Here is a 24,519-nt window from a genome sequence, read left to right as displayed (position 1 = left end):
AGAGAGTGAATGAGAAAGTTTCGTGTTTATTCGAGAAGCGTCACACACACACCTGTGCTTGTGAAATGTAAGTTGTTGTTCCGAGCTTGTCAGGACTAAATTTCGATTTAAAGCTTTCGTGACTGCAGGGATTCATCTTCTTGGTTCTTTCGGTAAAGTCACGTAGAATGTAAATAATAAAAATAAAATAAATAATTCTCACGACGTTTCGGCCACAACGCAAGCAGCTGTCCTCAGGTGAAAACCAGGTGTGTCGGGGAGACAGCTTCATTCAGACGCTGTCGCCTCGACAGACCTGGTCTTCACCTGAGGACGGCTGCTTGCGTTGTGGCCGAAACGTCGTGAGAATTATTTTATTATGTTTTATTTTTATTATTTTATTACTTCCCTTCTACGTGACGACTTTACCGAAAGAACCAAGAAAACTTGTCAGGACTGCCGTCATGGCAGGGTCCAGGCTCACCATGTCAACCATTGTTACCTCGGGGTGCAGAATCATTAATACGTAAAACGTATTAGGGGCCGTCCATAAATGACGTCACGCACCTGGGGGGGGGGGGGTAAGACATTTGTGACGATGTGTGACGAGGGGGGGGGGGGGTTAGAAATGTGACGTTACATCAAAATGCGCAACTTTAAATAAATATAGACAACACGTTCTACTTATTTAAATAGACTTTTAATACATGTTTTCTCCTACAACATCAGAGTGCAGCGCCACATTAAATACGCACTACAATGCCAATAGTTTAAAGCGATTTGAAGCATATTTTATTTTGGGGGGGGGGGGGGCAGAGCTTTGTGACGTCATATTTGAGGGGGGGGGGTCTGACTTTTTGTGACGCCGTGTGACGAGGGGGGGGGGGTTAAAAATCCTCCAAAATCGCGTGATGTCATTTGTGGACGGCCCCTTACACCACATGCATAAAATCGCGTCCAAATTGAGGCTGAACAAATTGTACTAATTAGATTCAGGGTAATGGTAACACTATAAATAAAACAGAAATGAGAAAATGCAAATGAGACTAAAACGAATCCTCAAATCGAATTGCACCCCTCTTAAATTAGGACAATCACATTTCTGCGGGAGTGGATTGTTACGTGCCTATTAACGTCCTCAAGGACGACGCATCACAGGATGACCAGAATTCAAATTCTAAACGTTCATACAAGGCGAGTGCTCTAATTGCTGTGACCCTTGCTAGTTTTAATCAGGGCTTAAGATGAATTCAGTGTATACTGCTTATCTCTCTCTGATCCCGAAGCAATTATCCCAATTGTCATCGAAACTTAAGTTTTAGTTTTTTTTTATATTAACATTTGAGCCGAATTCACATTTTGACTTTAAAAACTTTCGTGACTGCAGGAATTAATTAATATTCTATGGTTCTTTCGGTAACGTTACGTAGATAGAAAAATAATAACAATGAAATAATAAAAATAAAGTGAATACAAAATAATAAAAATATCACGACATTTCGACCGCAACACAAGCGGTCGTCATCAGGAACAGGGAGGTTAGCTTCTGAGGGCAAGCTGTTTATAAAGGTTTAGAGATGGGCAGGGCAGCTGATGTTAATGTTGGAGAGGGCCCTGACACCGGCAGTAGGTCGACACCAATCAAAGCATTGCACCTCGCTCCACAGACCCACACTGCTGACGGTAGACAAGAAAACACAAGTCATCAACCACTTTGGGTCATGACTTGATTTGTGTTTTCTTGTCCACCTCCACCGTCAGCAGTGTGGGTGTGTGGAGCGAGGTGCAATGCTTTGATTGGTGTTGACGAACTGCCGGTGTCGGAGCCCTCTCTTACATTAACATTAGACGCCCCTCCCATCTCTAAACCTTTAAACAGCTTGCCCTCAGAGGCTAACCTCCCTGTTCCTGATGACCGCTTGTGTTACGGTCGAAACGTCGTGATATTCTTTATTCACTTTATTTTTTATTTTCTATCCACGTGACTTTACCAATAGAACCATAGAATATGAATTCACATTTGAGCAGCTTTATATGCCCAATATGTAGAACCCAGTGTTCAGCGATATCATGTGCTCGTGTGCACACACACACACTCAACTACGTAATCGTGCACCTCAACATATTTTCACCAGTTGAGATTTATTTTTTCCAGTTGAATTTTGCATCAAAAAACGAAAACGTGGACTGAAAAAAAATCCTGCAGTGTTTCATAATGTCCCAACATCTAGATCCCACCATTCCGTTGAAAATGCATTTGCTCACTCCTTTTCACTAGGCACGGAGAAGCCCCGTCTAAAAAGAGACAACTTAACATAAGTGCATTTTGTACAAAATGAGAATTATGCAAGCGGCAAGGCAACTTCACATTAATTTTTATTACCACAATTAAGAAAAACCCTCTCCCAATTGATTCGTCCATAAATATGTGCGGTGACGTAGGTTCAGTCTAAAATGGCCCATACATCTCTGATGCAATGCTGCCAAACCTTGATGTGGACCAGCAGAATGATGGTTTGATGTCGAGAGCAGCATATGGAGGCATGCACAAGCCAGACACAGCCTGCCTTTTCAAGCTACCCAACAAGATGAAGCTATATTGACAAATAAAAACAAACGACATTGGCCACAGGTTTTGAAGCTACTCATCCATAGTGCCGGGCGCAATGTATTCATCACAGATAATCACATGTACGTAGGGCATTTGAGGCCACCCTAGGCACGTGCTTGCTGTGAAGCTTATCGTTGGAGAGTTTCTCTCAAGGAGCTACCCCACAATGGATCATACATTCTTTGGTGCAGTGTTCCATCCAGTACAGGAGTGACACCGGCCCCCACTGTTATGAAGGCTTGGTTATTAATATTTACAGTGTGCTCAAGTCAGTCTTATGCCTGGGTTTCCTTGCTGTGCACAGAATGAACACGTGTCAATTGCGTGTTCACTCAACACAGGGACTGACACCACCAAACAATCCAACCCTGTCCCAACAGTCACTGAATATCACAGGCTGGCATCAATAGACTGGGCTGCACAAACATCATTGAGCCAAGACCTGATCTCACAATGCCCTAACAATACACTTAAGTTACCTATTACACTGAGCAGAGGTTTGTGGAGGGTGAAGTGTAATGCATAACCTTTCCAGCAGAGACTGAAGTTTAAACACAAAAGTATGCATGCGGTGTGTGCATTAAAGCGCAGAACGAGTTAGATGTGCATGTGAAGTGCGGTGGCAGTCCCGTTCCAATCCGCTTCACTCCGCAGCTTCAAACAAACAAGCGGAAAGTGCCGGCTGCCTTCAGCCAAACAACAACAACCGTCCAGCAACATCAGGATCGTTTTCTTCTTAAAGCATCTTTCACAGACCACTTGAGTGAACGAAGGCGTCTCTGGCAATGCACTCGTTCTGGAATTTCAGCGAGCTCCTCTCACTGGCTCCAGCGTCACCATCTGGCTATTGTAGGCAAATGCTGGCCATGGGAATGCTTGGCACTGATGAGCGAAACGCGTGCCCAGTGCCGAATGGACCAGTGCCGCCGCTTTCAGGGAAAGCCATTCCAGAAGCCGGGGGGGGGGGTCGACGAGTGACCTCTCCTTTTGGCCTCGTGGAGGCAGGGGTTAAAAAATAGTGTTGAGAAGCACAGTCTGTGGGCCCCTTGAGATGATTAGCTCCATTACAGAGCCAGAAGGCAACTGCCTAAGATAGAGTTCTGCATCATCACTGCACAATGCAATGACAATGAGTCGGAAAAGAGACAGGGAATTGAAAGTATGAGACAAATATAAAAAGAGGAACCAAGAATGTTTTCCTTTTAAGCTTGCAGGGACGAGTGTCATTTGCGAGCAACTTTTAAAGCCGACTCAGCAAATTACAATAAGGTGGTGGTGGAACCAGCACTTTGCATGCCCCGCCACCTTAGTCTCCCCAAGTGCTGGTGTAAATCATATCGCCACCACGTAAGGTTGCTCAAATTTTCGCTGAGCAGAGATTGGTGATCAGCACGCCAAGCACAAATATGAAATGCCGGATAGTGAACGGAGGATAAGAATGATTGAAAAAGTAATGAATTTGGGAGGGCAGATAGTAGAAAAGCTGAACATTTAAAAAAGGACAGTTTGAGTGATGAGGTCACATTAAAAGAGGTAGGAGAGTGGGCGTGATAGGAAGAGGAGAAAGGGAGCAGGTATATGGATGACCACTCTGTCACGGTCTGTGCTAAGAGTTTGTGTCAGCTCTGCTTTGCTTTTCTTCATGTTCCGCATCCTGCCAGCCTGACTCGCTCCAGTCCAGTTCGGTGTCTTCATCCCAGCCCCATGACGCATCCTGGGAGTTGGACAAAAGGTAGGGAAAAAAACAAGTGGCACGTCTGCGGTCTGAGAGATCATTTGTGCCTGTGCGTATGCAAGTGTTCTCACACAAGGACTTATCATTGTAAGCGCACCGTTCTTTAATTATCGCAATCAAATACAGGTTAAATTAACGAGACTTCATGTGCAACTACCCATACATAGTGCCTTAACTCGCACTGGGAGTTCTGTAGGGTGACCCAGCCTTAATGTAGTACTTCTTATGGTGTCAACACTGGCATTGCGGAGACAAAAGTTGCCTCGAGCACACAATGCTGGCTCGTGTCCTGTGGTAGCCATTAACAGGGGCTCATTAACAGAACTGGTCTAAAAAGTTAACAAATTTAAAGAGGGTGGAGGGGATATTTCTTATCGTCGTCGTGCATACACGCCGACTCGCGCACGTACAGCTGTGCGTCTCACCTCAGTTGCAGCGACTGCAGCGAATTTGTCCGGCTGCGTCTTCCCATCTCCAGTGCCACTTGGCGCTTCGGCATCGCGCGTCCCTCTGGAGTCCATGGCAGGGTTTGTGTGCGAGTCGCCCGTGGTGGCGACGGTGGCAGCTGCATCACAAGAATCACTGCGGTCAAACGTGATCGTGGGCTCCATGTCGGCGAAGAGGTCTAGCTCTGTGTCCCTTGCTGCCCAGCGCCGCCCCTTGGCAGTGATCTTGAATTCCTCGCCCAGCTGCAGTGGCCGTGTCGACGGCGGAGCTTTTGGCGCCAGCGCCAATTTTACCACCAATGGTTGCGACGGCGATGCCTTCGATGTGTGTAGGCTTAAGGAAGGCTGAGTTGGCGACGATGATGATGAAGACGCTACTGTTGCCGAAAGCTTGCCTACAGCCGGTCCATCCCGCACAGCAGTGTGAGCATCCGTCCGAGCATCCTGCTGCTGTGATGAAAGCGATGAAGGAGATGACGAAAGCGACGACGATGATGATGAAAATATCGCGGAGGGCTGCCGGCTGGGCCCATCTAGCCTCAGCTGAAGTCCACGGGGCTTTGTTTTGCGGACCTCATTGTCTGCCACCTGCGTACGGGATGCTGTGCCTCCCGCCGCAATCACCCCCCGGGCATCGACAACCGCCCCGTTCATCACCGCCATCGTTTGCTTGGATGTCGGCGCCAACTGGGCCAAGTCAGTGAGCAGAATGCTCCCGTTTTCGCTTTTCTGCGAGTGGCCGTCTTCCCGCGAGCGGACGCGGCTGGCGTCACAGGGGTTTGTCCCGTTGCCCTCGACCCCCTCGCTCTCCCAGTCGGGCCAGTCGGCCCCTTCTGCCACTGTGCTCGTCGAGTCAGCGGACAGTCGCCTACGTGGCGGAGAGGACATCAGCGAGGACGTCAGCGAGGACGTCGAGGATGATGGGGTCGCCGCCGCCGCCACTGTCGTTGTCGCTGCTGTTGCCACGTGCTTGGGAGAATGCGCCGGGGAGCCTGCAGATTATACGAGTGCACGTAAGTGCATGCACGGATCCACGCGAGTGCATGCACGGATCCACGCGAGTGCATGCACGGATCCACGCGAGTGCATGCACGGATCCACGCGAGTGCATGCACGCACGGTTCCACGCGAGTGCATGCACGGATCCACGCGAGTGCATGCACGGATCCACGCGAGTGCATGCACGGATCCACGCGAGTGCATGCACGGATCCATGCACGGATCCATGCAGCAATGCTCGAGTGGCTGTATTGAGTATGGTAGGGAATTTACTTGTATCTGTGTGTTGTGTGAGGGAAGCAATCAAATACACTGTACATAATCAGATTCCTTTCCACTCACACCATTAGTGAGTTAAGCTTGCCTTGGCTTCCCCCCCCCTAAGTCAAATCAGCCTAAGATGAGAATCTGATACCATGGAGGACACAGCATCAGCACAGGGAATATAAAAAGTTACTTGGGAGTTTATGTCACAGGTTGAACACTCCTGACTGCTAACACCACTTGCCTCCAGGTTAAAATGGGGATTATTGTATTTGCGTGTATGTAAAAAAGGTGCTATCCTTATATGAGAATGTACTGTGTTTGACTGTATATACTGTTTGTGCAAATCTCAAATCAAATCAAACGGAAGACGCCCATTCTCATCAGATCTCGGGAGCTAAGCGCAGGGTTAAACTCGGATATAGTGGTTGGATGGATGATGACCACGCACGCCAGGTCGTTACAGGCTGCGGGGATTTGTAGCTGGCAGAACAGGGCAGTGCAGCTAAATGTATGAACTATACTTCTATGCTTCCTGCCTTCATTCACCAGCACTGATCAGCGTAGTGAAGTATGGTGAAAGCATGGAGATGTCCTCATCCCAGCAGTACATCGTGACGCAGCAGTCTGCTTACAGCAGTATGCATGTGCCAACGATTTGCAGCTAGTGAATACCCAGTCAGTAGTGTGTGTGTGTGTGCACGTGCGTGTGTGTCAGTCGACCCGTGGCACCTGCTGGGTCTGCTCCGTGGCCTCCTGCCAGCGGGCGTTCGACACGTCACATGGCCTCAAGGTGCACATGGCCTGGCACAAGCGTCGTGGTGACGTCACCGCCACTTAGTGGCGAATAGCGGTTGTTGTTGTTGCGTCTTTGTTTGTACCGAGCGTGTCGCGGTGGAATCTGGGTGCGCACGGCTTGAAGACGCGCTCCCTCCCTCCACCGATCACCGTCTGTGCCCCGAGCAGAGGCACCATCTCCGCCAGCGCGTGCAGCGTGCTGCTCACCAGCTCGTCGCTACTGTCCCGCAAGCCCAGAAGCAGCTGCGTGCATATTCACACACAACACAAAGAGATCCCTCTAAAGCTGTGTGGATTGTTAGGACAAGTTTTGTTGGCGAGCATCATGGCAAATGAGGTCAAATCAAGTTTATTTTGTTTATAAACAGGTGAGAATTTAGGAGATCAGGATAGGCTCATTTGCAAGAGTGACCTGGGTGGTCTGGCCAGCAGCACTCATGGGTCCATGTCAACTTCGTGCTAATGTTTACATATTATACCGGGTACTCATTTTAGACTCATTTAACCAAGAGGCGGCAGAGAGCTGGTTCAGATAATTGGTTCACAACGCAGTCGGTTAACCGCAAGGCCACTGCTCCCCCCACTTCACACATGTACACATGCACGAATGTAAGCAAACACACATGAAAAATAACTCTGCTCTTAGAATGAACAGATTAGTGGGGCAGGTACTGTTATCAAGAGCATAATAAAGCTGGCACAGCAGCGACATGTGCAAAAATAACTTGGGTTACCATTATAAGATTGGGGCAGGTGTCAATCTAAGGTAGACTGAGGCCAGGTTCACCACCCCCTCATGCACAATGCATGGGGTATCTGTATGGTTGAGGTGAAATATGGTATCAAGCTCTTTGAGTTGATGAGGCAATTAAGCAAGCTGCCTATCAAATTCCTCATTAATATTATTGACTGAGATGACTGGCAGACGCACCACTGTCATACTCCACACACAAAAAGATCCCCTCTGAAGAGACTTTTGAGCCAAATCCTGTTAGCGAGCACCTATGACGGCCGGCACGGCACACGAGGGGGTGGGTGGCAGCACCATGCCCAGCCGCCTTTGTCTCCCTAGTGGCGATGCTTACACACCGAACCAGGCACTTATTTGAGGTTGAGTCGACCTAGGGGAGGCCCAGAACCAGTTCAGATATTCGTTACTGGTGTTGGCTGTTAGCGGGGATTCAAACTCGGAACACGGGGTTCATAGCGGAACACGCAGACCACTACACTACCGCTCCCCACACACACACACAACACGTGTAGTGACATCGGGGATGTCACTGTATGGTGCCGGCCCGGAAGGGTCGTGCTGTTCGATGTTCCGAAATCGTGGACAGCACCGTGTGGGTGGCTGTGAGTAACACCAGCCTTAGCGGCGTTTGACGAGCACTGGGATAGTGCGGGCACCACGCACAGCGTGTGGTGGGGGCTCCCCCCCGAGGGGGAGGGGGTGAGCGTCAGCCCAGGGGTCAGGTTTGCCCCGGGCCATGGCACTCTGGTTGACCCCGTAGACACTTGATCCAGAATGTCCATACAGGGGGGACTACGGGGTGATCACATGTCCGGAGAGAACTCTTGAGAGGGATCGAGAGGGAACGAGAACGTTTGGGAAGGCGAGCGGGGCCGAGGGCGGAGCGGCCCCGACCGGAGAGGGATATAAGGCAGGTTCCCTGAGAGGGACCGGGGTCTCTCTTCGTTCTACAAGCTGGAAGTTACGCGTCTCAAGCTGGAAGCGCCTCGTCCTACGGGGGACCACGTGGTCGGAGACTCGAGCGAGGGTCCGACCCTACGTAGCAGTAACTCCCCTGTATAGTGTAGTTAGCTGGGTGGTCACCACCCTAGATTGTATCTGGTAAAGATGCAGTTACCCTTTTGTGTTACGGTGTTACAAATAAAAGTGTTGCCTCTAAAAGGAGCAACGTCTGCGACTCAGTTGGACTCACTATACATGCACGCACACAGACGCGAGCGGGTACCTGCGGAAGCACGGTGTGCTCCAGCTCGTGGCGTGTCAGGCTGGGGGCGTACGCGGGCAGCGTGCCCAGCAGTGCTGCCCGCACGTGCGCGTGGCGCGACGAGAAGAGCTCGCACACGCGTGGGCACACGTGCTCACGGAACGCCGGCGCGCTCAGCAAGCCTTCCCACTGGCCAGCTGCCGTCACCTGGTCTGTGTGACCATGCAGGGAAAAAAACTATGATTGATCACAATCAACACGTTCGGTATTCATTACAATCTTACACACAAGGCCATCACGAAAATGGTCATGTTTCACATACAAGCATGGTCCACCAGAGGTGGGAGATGAAATTAATGGATCAGATGTTAGATTTAGCAAATTTTGGGCTGTAACGCCGGCACAAACGGGGTACTGTTTTTGAATCGTGGGATCTTTAACGTCCACCAATGTGAAAGAGGCTTCGGGTATTTTCGGTTAATATGCCCGCAGTTTTAAGCCAGGGCGGCCACTGGGCCCCAGCCACAAAAGTTTGCAAGTAATGTCAAACACGCTGCCTCTCGGCCATGTCAACGAAAATAAAATATTAATGAATAATAGAGGCTTTTCAAGAGATGTATTCTCCACCGCTACCTTTACGATTGATCTGGCTGCATGGCACTACGGTTAGCGTGCCTGACTTATAATGTAAAGGTCAAGAGTTCAGATTCTGGTTGGTGGGGGGTTGACCTAGCCAATTGTCTCTCCAGAGTGAATAAAATAACAAGCACTTTGTGAGAGGTCAACAGTGGCCATATCCTTTGGAGTAACTACTTCCCACCATAAGACTATGTAATTTTCCACCAATGGCTTAGGTCCACCATTGAGCACGACTAAGACAGCCCTTCATCAATCCACTGCTGGATGAGGGCTTCTCCACGCCGTGCAGGCCGTGCGTAGGAGAAGGCAGGGAGCAGAAAGGGGGTCATAGTACAATACAGTGCCCGCTGCTGCTTACAAGGTAGACCCGAAGCCACCTATAACACCTGCAATGAATGGTGGTCCCCTTTCCATGTACTATTCAGGCTCAATTCTGCTGAGCTGAGATCGGGCACAAATTCCGATTGACTTGGTCATAGGAAGTATTATCCAGTGCCTTCCCCAAAACTGCATGCGAGCACAGAGACACCTTGCTTTTCTACGACCATTATCATCACGATCGCAACCTGTCCAAAGTTGTTTGCTACACACACACACACACTTACCCCCAGTGTGCCCTGATTTGGGTGTCAGCAGGTGTGGCAGGAAGCTCTTCACGGCCACAGGCTCGGCCAGTACCAGTGGAGACATAAGCCTGGGGACCAATCTGTTGGCCACCAAGTTCTCAGGCAGCGCCTGCACTCGCTCCAGCAGGAACCTGCAGATGGTAGGTATGGCAACGCTGTCAGCACCATTTCCTCTTGTAACGCTAAACTACTAAGCTATTCTAATTTTACCGGTTAAGGCCCACTGAGCTATGTAGCTCTTTTTCAGAAGCAACCTGGCCACAAATGATAGCTTATCACCTGGCAATTTATAGCAGCCAGGTACTCTTAAACGCATGTTTCTAAATGTGGAGGGAAAAACCAGAGGAAACTGAGAAAAATCCACATGACCACAGGGAGAGAGACACACGCAAACTCCAAATATCAACATGGTGTTTTTGTGCGATTATTGGTGACTGGGCCGAGACTCGCTCTAGCCAAGAACCCGGTTTAATCACAGGTGGCCGAGAGCCAGATTTTTACCCAGCATCTAACCAAATCTGGCTCTGACGTAGGGGGTGGTGCTGGATGGTCCAGTCTTCTGGACCACCCAGCAATTCCTGAGAGGAGCTTACTTGAAGAATTCATGCTTTTGCTCCTCACTTTTGAGGGTGAGGTCATCCAAGAATCCCAGCACTTCTTGAAAATCATTTCTGAAAATACATACACAAACACACAACACTATACAAACCACATTAAGATCCCCTGCATGTGCATACAAGCCGTTGGGATGAGCATCGTTTGCAATAAACTGCCAAGTTCAACGTGAAGCAAGAGGCAGTTGGTGGTGTGGTCAAGCAGCACGGACGCTGCCTTTGTCTGCTCTATTCCAATGTTTACACGCCACACCAGGTACTCCTTTAAAGGCTGAATTGCCTACACGACCAGGAAGTGAACTCTTGGTCGCTAGGTTCATAGCGCTCACATCACAGTGACAGATGCCATTTTCCCACTAATTAGCCATATTACCACAAGGTATGTGCATCATCAAGCTGCGAGGTTGTAGGACAGACCCAGATATCATGGGTTAACACACACAGATTTTCTTTTAACCTGGAATCTTTGTTCAGTGTGGTCCACAACTCAAAATGAACACTTGGTAGACAGAAGCAAGTGTTTGGTACTCACTTCTAACATACCTTTCCACTATCGTCTAGAGCCTAAACTGGATATTTATCTGCATGTGAACATACACGTGATGATGTGCGCGTGTGCCTATGAGGATGCAACGTGTATTTACCGAAACAGCCCATGTGTGGTCAAGGTGGTAAGAGGTGGCCTTAGTGTGGGGTCAGCGTTGAGAAGGCTCGTCTCCACCAGTGACATGAAGCCATCTGCCACCTCTCCTGTGTCCCAATATTAAAACAAGAGTAACACGAAGCATTTAAAATCTAGATTGAGAAAGATTTCATTTTGAACTGCTTTTTGTGTTTAGTTTGTTGCCGTACATTGTTGTCGTACATTGTGAAAGAAGTTGAACATACATCCATACAAGCATATTGCACTCCCACAATCTCCCATGTTACCACACACACACACAGCCAATTGCACACAAGTCTCCCCCCCATTTAGCCTTATGTATTGCAGAGTTAAGTACTGTTGGCAAGCACCTATTAAGGCTGATGTAGAAATAATAATGTAGATTTATAAGGCGCACTTACACAATCAATCTCAGAGCGCCATGCATATGGAGGAGGAACATACGTGAAGTGATAAGTCACCAACTCCAAAGAGCATGGTCGGCTACGTACGGTGCCAAATAATTTCAACATTCATACAGACAATGGAGAATTAAAGGCCGTTTTAAACAGGTGGGGTCTTTGGCCGGGACTTAAGTTTCCATCAACTAAGTTGCTGACATCCAAGCGCACGGAATTCCAGTGCCTGGGCACTGTGCAGACAAAAGCCCGGTGATCACCCCAATTTCGAAGCCTAGAATACTGTATGCAGAGTAGGGCACAATCGGTGGATTTTGGAGATCTGAGTGGAGTGTGAAGCTGAATCAACTGATGGAAGTATGGTGTAGGAGATTATTAAACTTAATGCGACTTTGAAGTGGAAGCCAATGCAGAGACATGAGCACAAGTGAAATATGGTCCTGACGAGTAGTGCGAATGAGCACCCTGTTGGCCGCATTTTGGACACACTGCAGAGTTCAAAGAAGGTTATTTGGAGCTCTGAAACGAAAGGTTTTGCAATAGGCAAGATGTGAAAATTTGAGCGAATGGGGCAGTCTCTGGAAAAACCAGGCAACATAAAGACTGACCCAAGACAACACCGGGATTTCTAACTTTGTGTGTTCAGCAGACATTCTGACCATTGGTCACCAGATTGAGAGGGCAAACCTTGGGCAGCTGATGGGGGGGGGGAGCCAATGAAAAGAATCTCACTTTTATCGCCGTTAAGCTGCAGAAAATGCCGCCGCATCTAAGATGTTACGAGCGAAAGCGACAATGAGAGTGCCAAGGCCAGGGACACAGAATCTGAAACCAGTTCAACAAAAATGTGAAAAGTGTAAACTCTACGAACTCTGTGCAGTGATGTAGTCAGCACCAGAGACAGTCGTCTTCATCTCCAGAGAGACGTTTACGCAATGCACAAAGTACCTATTATAATGTAGAGTCAACCTACAAGCCCAGGACATATATGACCAGGAATTGAACCCAAATGGGTGGCACTGCAGGCACATTGCACAAACTACTACATGACCGCACAGGCACACAAGTGTATGTATTACACACACGCACAACCACTCTCACTCAATCACATACAACCCCAAAGACGCCCCCCCCCCCCCCCCCGTATAGCCTTTAACAGACTGTTGGGGCACCTATTAAGACCGGCACTGCACACGAATGAGGGGGTGGGTGGCTCGCACCATGCCCGGGTGCCCTTGTCTCCCGAGTGGCGATGTTTGCACACTGCACGAGGAACTCATTTGAGGCTGTGTCGACCTAGGAGAGGCCCAGGACTGGTTAAGATAATCGTCACGTGTTGGCCGTGAGCAGGAATCGAACTCGGGACTCCGGGGTTCGTAGAGCAACACGCGAACTTCTGCACTGCCGCTGCCCGACACTACATACGACCCCAAGCACTCAGCCACATACATTAGAAATGAAATTGTTACATAAACCACGATCATGAATAAAAAAGTACCCCCCTCCACACTTAACCAGAGAGATAAACTTTGTAAGTGCATACACTTTATTTACCGAGGTCCGAGAGCAGCGAATATAGCTTCTGGGCCAAAATCCCAAATGCGTAAACGTCCCTTGCATGACCCACGGCGACTTGCAAACCCTGGAACCTGGGTGTCTGCATACACACAAGGCACGCACATCCATGCACACACGCATACATGAGTACACACCAGAAACTGTGCAGATGTTAACATGATACACATGAGCTTCACACACTAGTATTTTGCACAGTTTTAAATAATTTTGAAATGTACAGCTTAATTAGGAAAAAAATGCATGTGCTGAAATCGTAAATACAGGACTAATTTAAAAATAGAAAATGTTTAATGCTGCATTTTAAATCAATGTATAGATACTGTAATATGACAATCTGGCTTTACACACTATATCCATGTGTAAAGAAGCATGGCCGGATACTTAGAGACAGAAAAAAAACACGTGAATTAGAGAACAAAATAAAAATTAGGGATCACTCAATGGATGATGGTAGATTGACGAGTCTGGTGATGGAATATCGGCCAAAGGATAGAACACGTCTGAGGATAACCACCATCGAGGGGGAGTGATGAGATCAACTCATATGCAGGCATTAAATAGGAGCGTGGGATTGCAAGAACATGAAGGACGGCGAATGAATGGGTGGCCGGGTGGCCTTCATCCAGAAGAAAAGTGACCATGGCTGAAAAAACTATATTAAAGTGGTTGAATTTACACTTATGATTGCAACAATAAACGCACTCAACACTCCTATCCTAGAATTTTTTCATACACCCAGCTCGGCAGTTACCTGCTTACAAAAGTGTTCCGCATCACAAGGGATCATATGAGACTCGGGTAGATTAATTTTTAAACAGCTCAGACATGAGAATGATTCGGAAGGGTGGTAAGCTGCCTTAGGGCTGACCTCCTCTGGAGGAATGCTGTCAGGATCGCGGAGAGCACGGATTGATTCCAGGAACTGCACGCGCACACACACACACAGACCCATATGGATGCACAGACACGACTTGATCAGAATTACACATGTGCCACGCACATACACGGGCTCTCGTACTCATACGTAGGATTAGTGTACACACTAGAGCTGGACCAAATGTATTTGTATAAATCTTATTTGATTCCTTTCATTCCAGCTTGGACCTTATTTTATATGGTGTTCTAATTAAGAAAAACTTGTTATTGGCCTTCCCGTGAAAATGATATAACTGTTTTAGCTACCAACGTTAGGCATTTATAAACAATATGAAACAAAACAACAAGGCACTCAAATGCTGTCCCCATGACCCTCAAGTCCACACTACACAACCCCTTTGACAGTGCCGTAACCTGCTACATTTGCAAAGTGCAACCTAGCGTTGTGACATCGTCATTACAGCCATGAATGGTTATCAAACGGCATGGCTAAAATGCTAAGCTAATCGCAATAAATGAAGGGATATCTCTCACTCGGACGCCTTCACAGCAGCGCCGAGACCTCCACGAGGCACAACTCAGACAATGTTGCAGCAGTTTCTAATATGAACAACTTAGAATGTTATCTTCATTGGCAATTCATGTTGAAATAATCATATTTTAAAAAATTTAAACACAACAATTTATAGAAAAGTATTTTTATTGAAAAAATAATTTCTCATCTCCAGCTGCTTGGTGAAGCGGCGCCACAACAACGCCCCTAGTGGACGAACCGTGCCTGATCGCCACCGACCACATTTAATTGCAGATTCTATGAGGCTGGCCAGGCTACAAGTGCTCTGCCGTCTCACTTCAATGCCAAACTGGACTTTGCTAAGTTTAGCACCGCCATAATTCTACAATTGTACCGATCCCACAATACTGTTATGAATCAAATGTCATCCTAATCATGGAAAGGCGATTCCAGGCTAGGGATTGAGAGAATCACCCTATTTAAAACAGATGTCACATTCTGCATTGTTTATCCACAAAGCTCAACCATATATGAGGACCCCTGCACATCCGATGAGCACGGTTGGCTACGTATGGTGTGAAAGAAGTTCAACATACATATTTATACACAGGCAAATTCACAACACTATTATACACACCTGTAACTACACATACATTACAGAAACGACACTAAAAAGTTGCTTAATTATGCAACATTTTGTGACTTAAGGCAAAGACACAAGATCAGTCACACATTCAGTCATGTGAGGCTGTTGTTGCAATGTGCAACAGCACATAATGTACACAAGAGGGAAGTGGGTCATCATTCCTGGCAACCCTCTTCTTATTTTATTATGTTTTTTTTTTATTTCCCTTCTACGTGACTTTACCGAAAGAACCAAGAAGATGAATCCCTGCAGTCACGAAAGCTTTAAATACAAATTTAACCCTCTTCTTCCCAATGTTGGTGTGAACATATCACTGTTGTAGAGGTCGACCGTAATTCGGTTTTGGTTTTGGCGCCGAAAGTTGGCATATGGCCTCTTTCGGCAGAGTTTCGGTTTTGGCCGAAAGTAAATTTTTTACTTTCGGTTTCAGCCGAAATAAGAAATTCTGTTTCAGTCGGCCTCTACACTGTTGTGCATTTTACAATGCCGTATCAAGTAAAGTTTTGCCTGCAGTCAGACACCATCTGCCACTGATCTGCAGTGCTTGGCCAGGAATTAAAATCATGTCACTGGACTTTAGTTAACATCATTGCACAGGTGCAATGCACACCAATAAACACATACATCGCACACAATTATGCACCCATTCTAATGCACAACTCTGACAATCATACAATCTAATGCACACACATCACACGCACAATTATACACAAAGATTACCGGAATAGCCTCAACAGACTGTTGGGGCAAGTGCTGTTGGCAAAGCACCTCCGAAGGTTGGCATGGTACACGAGGGGGTGGGTGGCCAGCACCACTCGACCGACTTTGTCTCCTTAGTGGCGATGTTTACACACCAAACCAGGTATTCATTTGAGGCTGAGTCGACCTTGGGGAGGTCCAGGACCGGTCCAAACAATCATTATTGATTTTAGCCATGAGCGGGAATCGAACTCGGGTCGTCAGGTTCGTAGTGCAGCGTGCTAACCGCAACACAACTGCTCCCCATGTACACACCAATGCACACACACACACTAATGCACACACACACTAAATGCACACATACAAATGCACACACACACAAATGCACACACACAGGAATGCACACTAACCTGTGGAGTTGCCTGGCTGAAAGTGCAGGAGCTCTCCATTCCTCCGAGCCGCCATTCCCCCGCCGGAGTTACCAATACACTGCCTTCTCCCACTGAATTGTGGGTCAGGCCACACTGCGCACACAGACGCCCATGCCGAATTAAAAACACACACACAAACGTGTCCAATAATGCACATGCAAACTCAAGGACACACAGCCATGGTCAATAATAGGATTAAGATCCCCAATATATTGGATTTTAATAGACTGGTTGGGGCCAAGTTATATTAGCAAGCATCTATGATGGCTGGCATCAATCGCACGATGGAATGGTGTCACAACCTCTGGCTGCCTCCCCATTGCTCATGTTTACACACTCTGCACAAGGTACTAAATTAAAGCCCAGGACCAGTTCAGATAATCAGCACTGATGTTAGCCCGTGGTTGTAAATCGGACTCGCAAAAAATACACTGCCATTCCGCAATGGGTTACACAAAGACACTCGTGCACACACACACACACCGTGCTGTGCAGGAACAGTAGGCCTTGCATGACGGAGTAGAGTCCACCCGCCACCTCGCTCGCCGAGCCTCGCTCCGCATCCCGCATGCTCCACAGCGGCATCGCCACCTCCGTCAGCACCCACGGCACTCCCGCTGGCACAAGCCCTTGAACGAACAAATTACAAGTATATTCCTCTTGCTAACGAGGGGGAACAGGTGGCTCAACAGGTCAGTGCTGAGGTGACACCACTGAGATCCTGGAATTGAATTCAGGCAACTGCCTGTGAATAAATCATGTTCTCAAGTGCAGATATAGTTAATGAGTTTAACACATAACGCTTTCGTGACCAATATCATCCATAATACAGCTTTTTTGGGTTAGATTATGTAAATAAAAATGTGTCGTTGGAGAGCAAATCCACAATATTTACTATTTCGCCAACACACCGGTGTGCTGTATTAGTGTAATGTAGCTCTCAGAGACACCGTCTTGTCTTCTGTATATTTATTACGAGCTTTACTACCCGGCTTCGCCCGGTATATTTATTACAAGCTTTACTACCCGGCTTCGCCCGGGACTTAGATTCACAACGCCCGGCCGCCTTTGTCTCCCCAGTGGCGATGTTCACACACCACACCAGTTACGTGTTTGAGGCTGAGTCGACCCAGGGGAGGGTCAGGACCAGTTCAAATAATCGTCACCAGTGGTGGCCGTGAGTGGGAATCGAACTCGGGTCACCGGGTTCGTAGCACAGCGCGCTAAGCACTGCGCATGCGTGGGTGACATGACAGATGTGACGTCACAGCTCACTTGCCGTGCAAAATAAATCCATTATTGTTGCGCCCTCCCCTCCCCAAAATACAAAAGTCTATTTTTATACTTTTTGCATTGTGTAGAGTCTGGAAGCTACCCACATGCCAAATTCAAGTTTGTTGCATGTCGAGAAGTATGCTAAACATTTCCAACAGACACACATATTCACAAATTTCCCTTTTATATATAGATATGCCTTTAACACAACAATCTTGAAGGTGGATGTTGGTGGATCGTTCAGAGGTGGTTCCTGTGTGAGCTAGCAGGCCAATGATGTTGGTGCCTCTCATAGTTTGTAGTCCTTCCTCCACACCTCCGATTAGCATGTTTGGCTACGTATGGTGTGAAAGAAGTTCAACATACATACATACATACAGAGGAAGTGCAAGTAGAAATGGCCAAACATCCCAAAGCAGGGCTCTCCTGAAGATGGCTCTTAAGAGTCTTGGGTAAACAAATAAAGTATGCTGTACAACTGTATATATTGTATACGCCCGTACAGTATACTTTATACTATTGTTAATACAAATTGGCTTGGCCAGGGTATGTTTCAATAAGGGACGATGGTTAGTAGTCAATACAAACGACATAATTGCAGCCAAAAGAAGGAACACTCTAGAGAGCGCATCCTGTGGCAGTTTTGGAGTGATGAAATCAGCAATTGTGCGGGATTTAGATGGATGATTACATTTCAAGCCAAGATCGTTGGTTATGCCTTGGGGAGGTCTTCATCCAGCGGTAGATAGATCGTGGCTGATGGTTACAGTAACCACCGCACACGAGGCAGTGAATATGGAGCCAGAGAGGTTGATTATAGCGGTAATTTCGTGTAATGCCCAAGCTCTAGTTACTGAATGACACGTGTGCATGTTGTGCAGACGCACATTGGAATTACAAAGAGCAAGCACTATTTGTTTATCGTCCGAAATTTAGGTCACCCTGCTCCTGTCTGCATTTCACTGACTTTAACACATTTAATAAGTACTATATTCATTTTAAGCTTCTTGATATGATTTGATTTCGTAGAGTGATGTGTACAGTCATAACTTTGCACAGTGCAGTCAAGAGTGATACTGTTCTGACAAAAAAACATCACAAAAACATATTTAATAACCATTTGTATTGCCAGGCAACTACATCATCTGGGTATAACCAATATCATAATTTGATTTGCAGTTTATATCTCAATTGTGCTATTGGCAACACGTCATGGGATGAATAAATTAATCATTCTTAATTTAGAATCAGAATCTTTATTTACATTGGAGGAATCCGATGAGCTATGAAGCTCTTTTCCACAGAAGTCCAGTACATGTGTACGCGGCGTACATTGCACACGTGTACTCGTACAACTTTTAGAGTTCCAATGCTGGATGAGGGCCTCCCCATGCTGTGTGGGTTAGCAGAGTTTGTCGCCCATACTTCACTATGATGGTCAGTGCAGGTTGGTTAAGGCAGGAAATAAAAACAAGATAGCTTAGGAGTACCCGAGTGTACACGAACGAATTTTCCTGCACTGCCCTCTGATGCCAAACAAATCGGCTCCTGTGCAGGTACTAGATGGATGCAATATCAAACCATGAGATAGGGAATGGCTTGGCAAGGCTTTTATCCAAAAGTGGATAAGCTAATGGTGATGAATCACCGCATATCTACTATTTATACACAGCTTCATTAAATCATGCTGCCCTATGAAACAACCATCAATCTGTTGTTAATTAATTAATGGTGCCAGTCACTGTGCCTCATGGCTCTGCCAGCCAGAATTGCCACTTGCTATGCTTTGAAAAGGAATTTTACGTATGCCTGATAACGAAAATGTTCAAGAAACGTTGCCAAAGAATTATGCAATCTTAACTGTAAATGCAACAAGCATTTTTAAATGAACGGGCTGGGAAACGGTTTAAAAATCACAAGCCACAACAGCAATATTTGAGGTGAACCTGTACCTACAGCATGAATCCTTAAACTTGTATTAATTACACAAAAAATACTGTTTTAAAGTCATAAGATAACTCACACTAAACATAAATGGATATAAACAGTCTTTAAAAAGTGTACATAACGTATTTCACTCAATCAACAGAAATAAATAGAATATCAATATACGTGACAAAATAACCCCTCTTCTGTTGCTGACACAACATTTACTATTCATGCATGTTGCTGGTTTACATTCTTGTGTGTGTGTATGTGCATGCAAGTGGCACCTGATTCCAAAGGAGCATTGTGAGCAGACGCTCCCAGAACTCGGAGGATGCTTGGATGACGGAGGGTTCGCATGTGCTGCGTGACAAAAAATACACAAAGATCCTCTGTTGAGACCTATAGACTGTTGCAGCAGGTCCTGTTAACGAGCAACTAGCTATCAAAGCTGGCACACGAAGATGTGGTCAGCATCACCCCTGGTCACATTTGTCTCCCCATTGCTGGTGTTGACAGATTGCATGTCTGTATTAACCAGGTCAGGTTAACATACCACTTTGCCACTGATGGTAACCATGGCAGGAAAATTAACACAGGTCACTGGTTACTTACCTCTGTGTGCTGTTTTATGCGACAGGCATAAATCCATCTGTTAGTTTGGATAGTCAAAGAAAGTACTGTTGATCAGCAACTGTTTTCTGGCACAGAAGGAGGGGAGAGTAAACCAAACCCTAAATTGCAGAGCTGGTGTTGGCACGTTACATCGGGTACTAATATTTGGCTGGGTCAGTGTCGGGAGACAAGAAAAAAACGTAACCAACAGGCTATGGTTATGAATAAGAACACAGTGAATGTTACTATGGTTATGAATAAGAACACAGTGAATGTTACTATGGATGCAGCTATATAGGTTACCAGAGTGCCTGTACATTTTTTTGAGACAATCAGCCTGTAGTTCTCCTCTGGCAGGTTGTAACTATACACAAGAGACAGCCTTGTGCCAGCACTTTATCAATGTTTATCTAAACCATAACATACTTTTCAACTCAATTTGCAGATTCTGACGTTCAAGCACACGTTATAGGGGATTGGTTATATTGGTTTCCCTACAAGCATAGATGAGAGTCTCTCTCACTTTGACCATCATGAGGCTCGGCTAAGGGATGGCAGACATTGGCCACTCTGAATATAGGATTTATCTCACCCTTAGCCGTCTTGAGGCTAAGGTAAGGTGTGGCCTTGGTCAGGGTTTCTCATTCTGGTCACTATGAACCTCAGCTATGGGATGACCTTACCACAACGAGGCTAAGGGAAGTGAAGACACTTTAAAGCTCAGGTAAGAACGGTCTTCTCTTATTAGTTGACATAAACATGAGAACATGAACTTTGGCAAGCGATGATTACCTCCTTGAGGCTCATATTAGAGTCGTCACCCTGGCCACCCATGTACTTATGGAAAAGGGGACACACACTACCACAACTGGGCTCAGGTAAGGGATAATAACGCACTGACTGCAGCTTAACACGTAGGCTTTCACGACCAATATCATCCATAAGAGGGTTTTTTTGGGTTAGATCGCGTAAATATATGAATAAATGTGCCGGTAAACCCGCCACCATCACACAGCCAACTAGTAAGGGTTGTCACGTAAACAGAACAGGTCAATGCTTTACTAGTACAGCACACTGGTGTGTTCGAGAGCCAAGCCACAACATTTACAATCTGAGTACGACGTTTCGCCATTAATTATAACTAGCTTCATCAGGCGACAGCCAGATTTGTGGAGAAGTCCACCTGTTTCGTTCCTTATATAGAGGCGTAGATGTGGTGACCACGCTTCCGCGCTCTTGAGTAGGCCTCGGCAAGGTAAGGTAAAAGTTAAAATGTAAAAAAACAAGCCTACCTTTACCTTACCTTTTACCTTACCACAATACAATCACTCTACCCTACCTTTTACCCTTTAGCAGGTAAGGTAAAAAGCAACGAGCCTATCTTTACCTACCTTTTACCCTTACCCCATAAAAATTACCCGATTACAGGGTAATTACTGGGGTACTACTACACATGACAAAGGTTTATAACGGTAAATGCTAGCTAGAGCGCTTTATACATATAGAATACTCTCGATTCCAATTTTACACGCTTTCTTTGAACTCACTCTGTCTGTTGTTGTTGTCGTTGTTATATCCTCAAATCTTGTAACTCAATTTTAACCCACTTCCCAATGTGGTATCGACTGCAAACTTGGTATACTTATGTCATTTTGTTTACAACACTATATTCTATCATAAAAATATGTTTTTAAACAATCTTTTTTATAAGTTATGTTTCGGCTTGGGTCTAATTGTCCACGGTCAACTGACGTTGGCTGTAATTGGCCACGGCCCCTTGCGTTATGGCAAGCTTCGGGGCCACTTCCTGGAGTCGTGGAGTTCTGCCATTACTAGTACAGTACATTTAATAAAAGCGTGTTTGTAATTTTGTTTATATTACTTATTAAATGGAGGCCACGGACTGCGCCACGGAGCTTTTAGCGGTAAACAAGGCACCGTATTTACCGGGTAATACTTCACGCTACCTTTACCCTACCCTTTACCTTATCCCTTGGCATGTCGACACCTTTAGCTTTACCCTTTTACCCGGTAAAAAGGGTAAATTAACTTACCGAGGCCTACTCTTGAGTCAACGTACATTCAAGTACATTATTCATGCGCAGTTAAGAAATGACGCACGTTGGACGGCGAGCAAGAGGACATCTTTGCCCGTTCTGACCATCATATAAGGAGTCTCTCCTGTAGACGAGTAGGAGAGCGCTTTAATCTCAACCGAGTCTCGCCCTGGCTTCCCATCAGGAACGGAGTGGGCAACATGCACTCCAGTCTCGCACTCCGTTAGTGACAGCCGCGTTGTGCCATATTCGAGACCCAGCACGTGGGTCCCTGCCGGCGTCATCCAATCAAGATATGACCATCAGAGACCTCTCCTCGAGACTCAAGCAACAGGACACGGCGCCTTGAATCTCAGCTCACAAGTCTCATCGTGACTTCCTGACATCACATCGAGATCTTGTATCGAGTGGCGCTCAGGACGACACCTCGCGACCACCCACCCGCCGCCCGCCTCCCTCTCCATCTCTCACCTTGGCCGCTGTCCGTGCGCGTTCCTCGGCGCCCTCGGGGTACAGCAGCAGGGATGCCCTGCTGCTCTTGCCGAGCCGGGCAGCCCAGACGCGGACCCCACCAGGCCCGGGCGTCGCATCTCCCCGCTCCTCTTCCTCCTCGTCGCGTCGCAAGCCGCTCAGCGCGCTGCTCTCGGCGCCCATCGCCTCTCGGCGGCTGCTAACGTCGGCTACGTGAGGACGCAGCGTGAGGACCCCGACCCCCGTCCCGCTGTTTCTTATCCTCCTGCTTCTCCTCCTCCTCCTGCCGCCGCTTCTGCAGCTATTGATGACAAACGCGGGCTACGGCGAGGGGACGGCAGGAGGCCACTACAGCTGCTGCTGCTCCACCTCCACCTGCTGCTGCTGCTCCACCTGCTGCTACAGCTGCTGCTCCACCTCCACGTGCTGCTACAGCTGCTGCTCCACCTCCACCTGCTGCTGCTGCTCCACCTGCTGCTACAGCTGCTGCTGCTCCACCTCCTGCTACAGCTGCTGCTGCTGCCGCTGTTGCCGCTGTCGCCATAGGCGCGCATGGAGGCCTAGCGCGGCATGCCGCCTGCACCTCGCCTAGGCCCCTACCCTCATGCACTCGGGGGGCCCGCAGCCTCTGAGTGAAACGCCTCGGCGTGTGGCGCCCTGCCGCTGCCGGGGCAAATAACGTGCGCCGGCGTGCGGTGAGGAGGGCGAGTGGAGAGCGAGCGCCGAAAGTCCCCAATGGGGAAAAGTTTGAGGAGGAGGCCGCCGACGCTGCCGCTGCTGCTGCTGCCGCTGTGGAACCACTGCCGGTGACGTCACGGCCCTGGTGGCGTCATCGGGTGACGTCACGGCCCGGTGTCTATCGGGTGACGTCACGGCCCCGGTGTCGTCATCGGGTGACGTCACGGCCCCGGTGTCGTCATCGGGTGACGTCACGGCCCGGTGTCGTCATCGGGGGACATCACGGCCCCGGTGTCTATCATCGGGTGACGTCACGGCCCGGTGTCGTCATCGGGGGACATCACGGCCCCGGTGTCTATCATCGGGTGACGTCACGGCCCCGGTGTCTATCATCGGGTGACGTCACGGCCCGGTGTCGTCATCGGGTGACGTCACGGCCCCGGTGTCGTCATCGGGTGCCGAGCAATCGGAGAGCGCTCGCGGCCCCCCCCCCGGGGTGGTTTGGGGGGGGTTTAGACGATACCGAATAATTGGGATGATAATCATCAATTATCATCCATCATAGAGAGTGGGGTTTTTTTGTTGTTGAGTAATGTCTTAGCAAAGTGTCATCATGTGCAGCCTCTGGGGGCTGCTTTCCGGACTGAATGAATGCATATGACCTCCCGCTCGGTCTTGTTGTTCTATATGGCACGTGGCGTTTGTTGTAAATGTCAGAATGGACGAGACAAATGATATCGATGGTAAGCATAAGAGGTTATTTGGGGGCGGGGCGGGGGGGTGGTTAGATCGAGTAAATATAAATGTGTCGTTGAACCCATCAATCACCACGTGAGCAGAACATGCCGATTCGTTACTGATTCAGCACACCGGTGTGTTGGAGAGCAAATCCACGACATTTAAAATCCGAGCACGACGTTTTGCCAGTAATTACAACCAGCATCATCAGGCGACAGCCACATTTGTGGTGAAATCCTCCTGTTTCCTTCTTAAATCAAGGGATAGATTTGATGCCGTAACTGTTG

At 47.7% G+C, this 24,519-nt stretch overlaps 1 protein-coding gene across 2 annotated transcripts; it reads right to left on the bottom strand.

Moving 5' to 3' along the window:
• Positions 1-2,337: 2,337 nt before the first annotated feature.
• Positions 2,338-23,619, bottom strand: SCYL3 (SCY1 like pseudokinase 3). 2 transcript variants are annotated; one of them, XM_061561465.1, is made up of 14 exons: positions 23,288-23,619; positions 22,817-23,191; positions 19,961-20,036; positions 16,956-17,101; positions 16,452-16,565; positions 14,175-14,228; positions 13,283-13,385; positions 11,311-11,416; positions 10,646-10,723; positions 10,032-10,183; positions 8,809-8,999; positions 6,916-7,075; positions 4,751-5,763; positions 2,338-4,304 (listed from the first exon to the last, which is right to left on the bottom strand). In XM_061561465.1, the coding sequence occupies exons 2-14, from the start codon at positions 22,997-22,999 to the stop codon at positions 4,197-4,199; spliced, it is 2,484 nt and encodes an 827-aa protein (XP_061417449.1). In that variant the 5' UTR covers positions 23,000-23,191; positions 23,288-23,619; the 3' UTR covers positions 2,338-4,196. The 2 variants fall into 2 exon arrangements, with proteins under 2 accessions (XP_061417449.1, XP_061417448.1); XM_061561464.1 differs by having other exon boundaries at positions 22,817-23,619.
• Positions 23,620-24,519: the final 900 nt, after the last annotated feature.

This window comes from Lethenteron reissneri, chromosome 27, assembly GCF_015708825.2.
Source record: "Lethenteron reissneri isolate LAM-NWPU_2019-01 chromosome 27, ASM1570882v1, whole genome shotgun sequence".
NCBI classification, from domain to species: Eukaryota; Metazoa; Chordata; class Hyperoartia; order Petromyzontiformes; family Petromyzontidae; genus Lethenteron; species Lethenteron reissneri.
The sequence above is the reverse complement of the archived record's forward strand: the minus strand, read 5'-3'. Positions and strand labels throughout refer to the sequence as shown.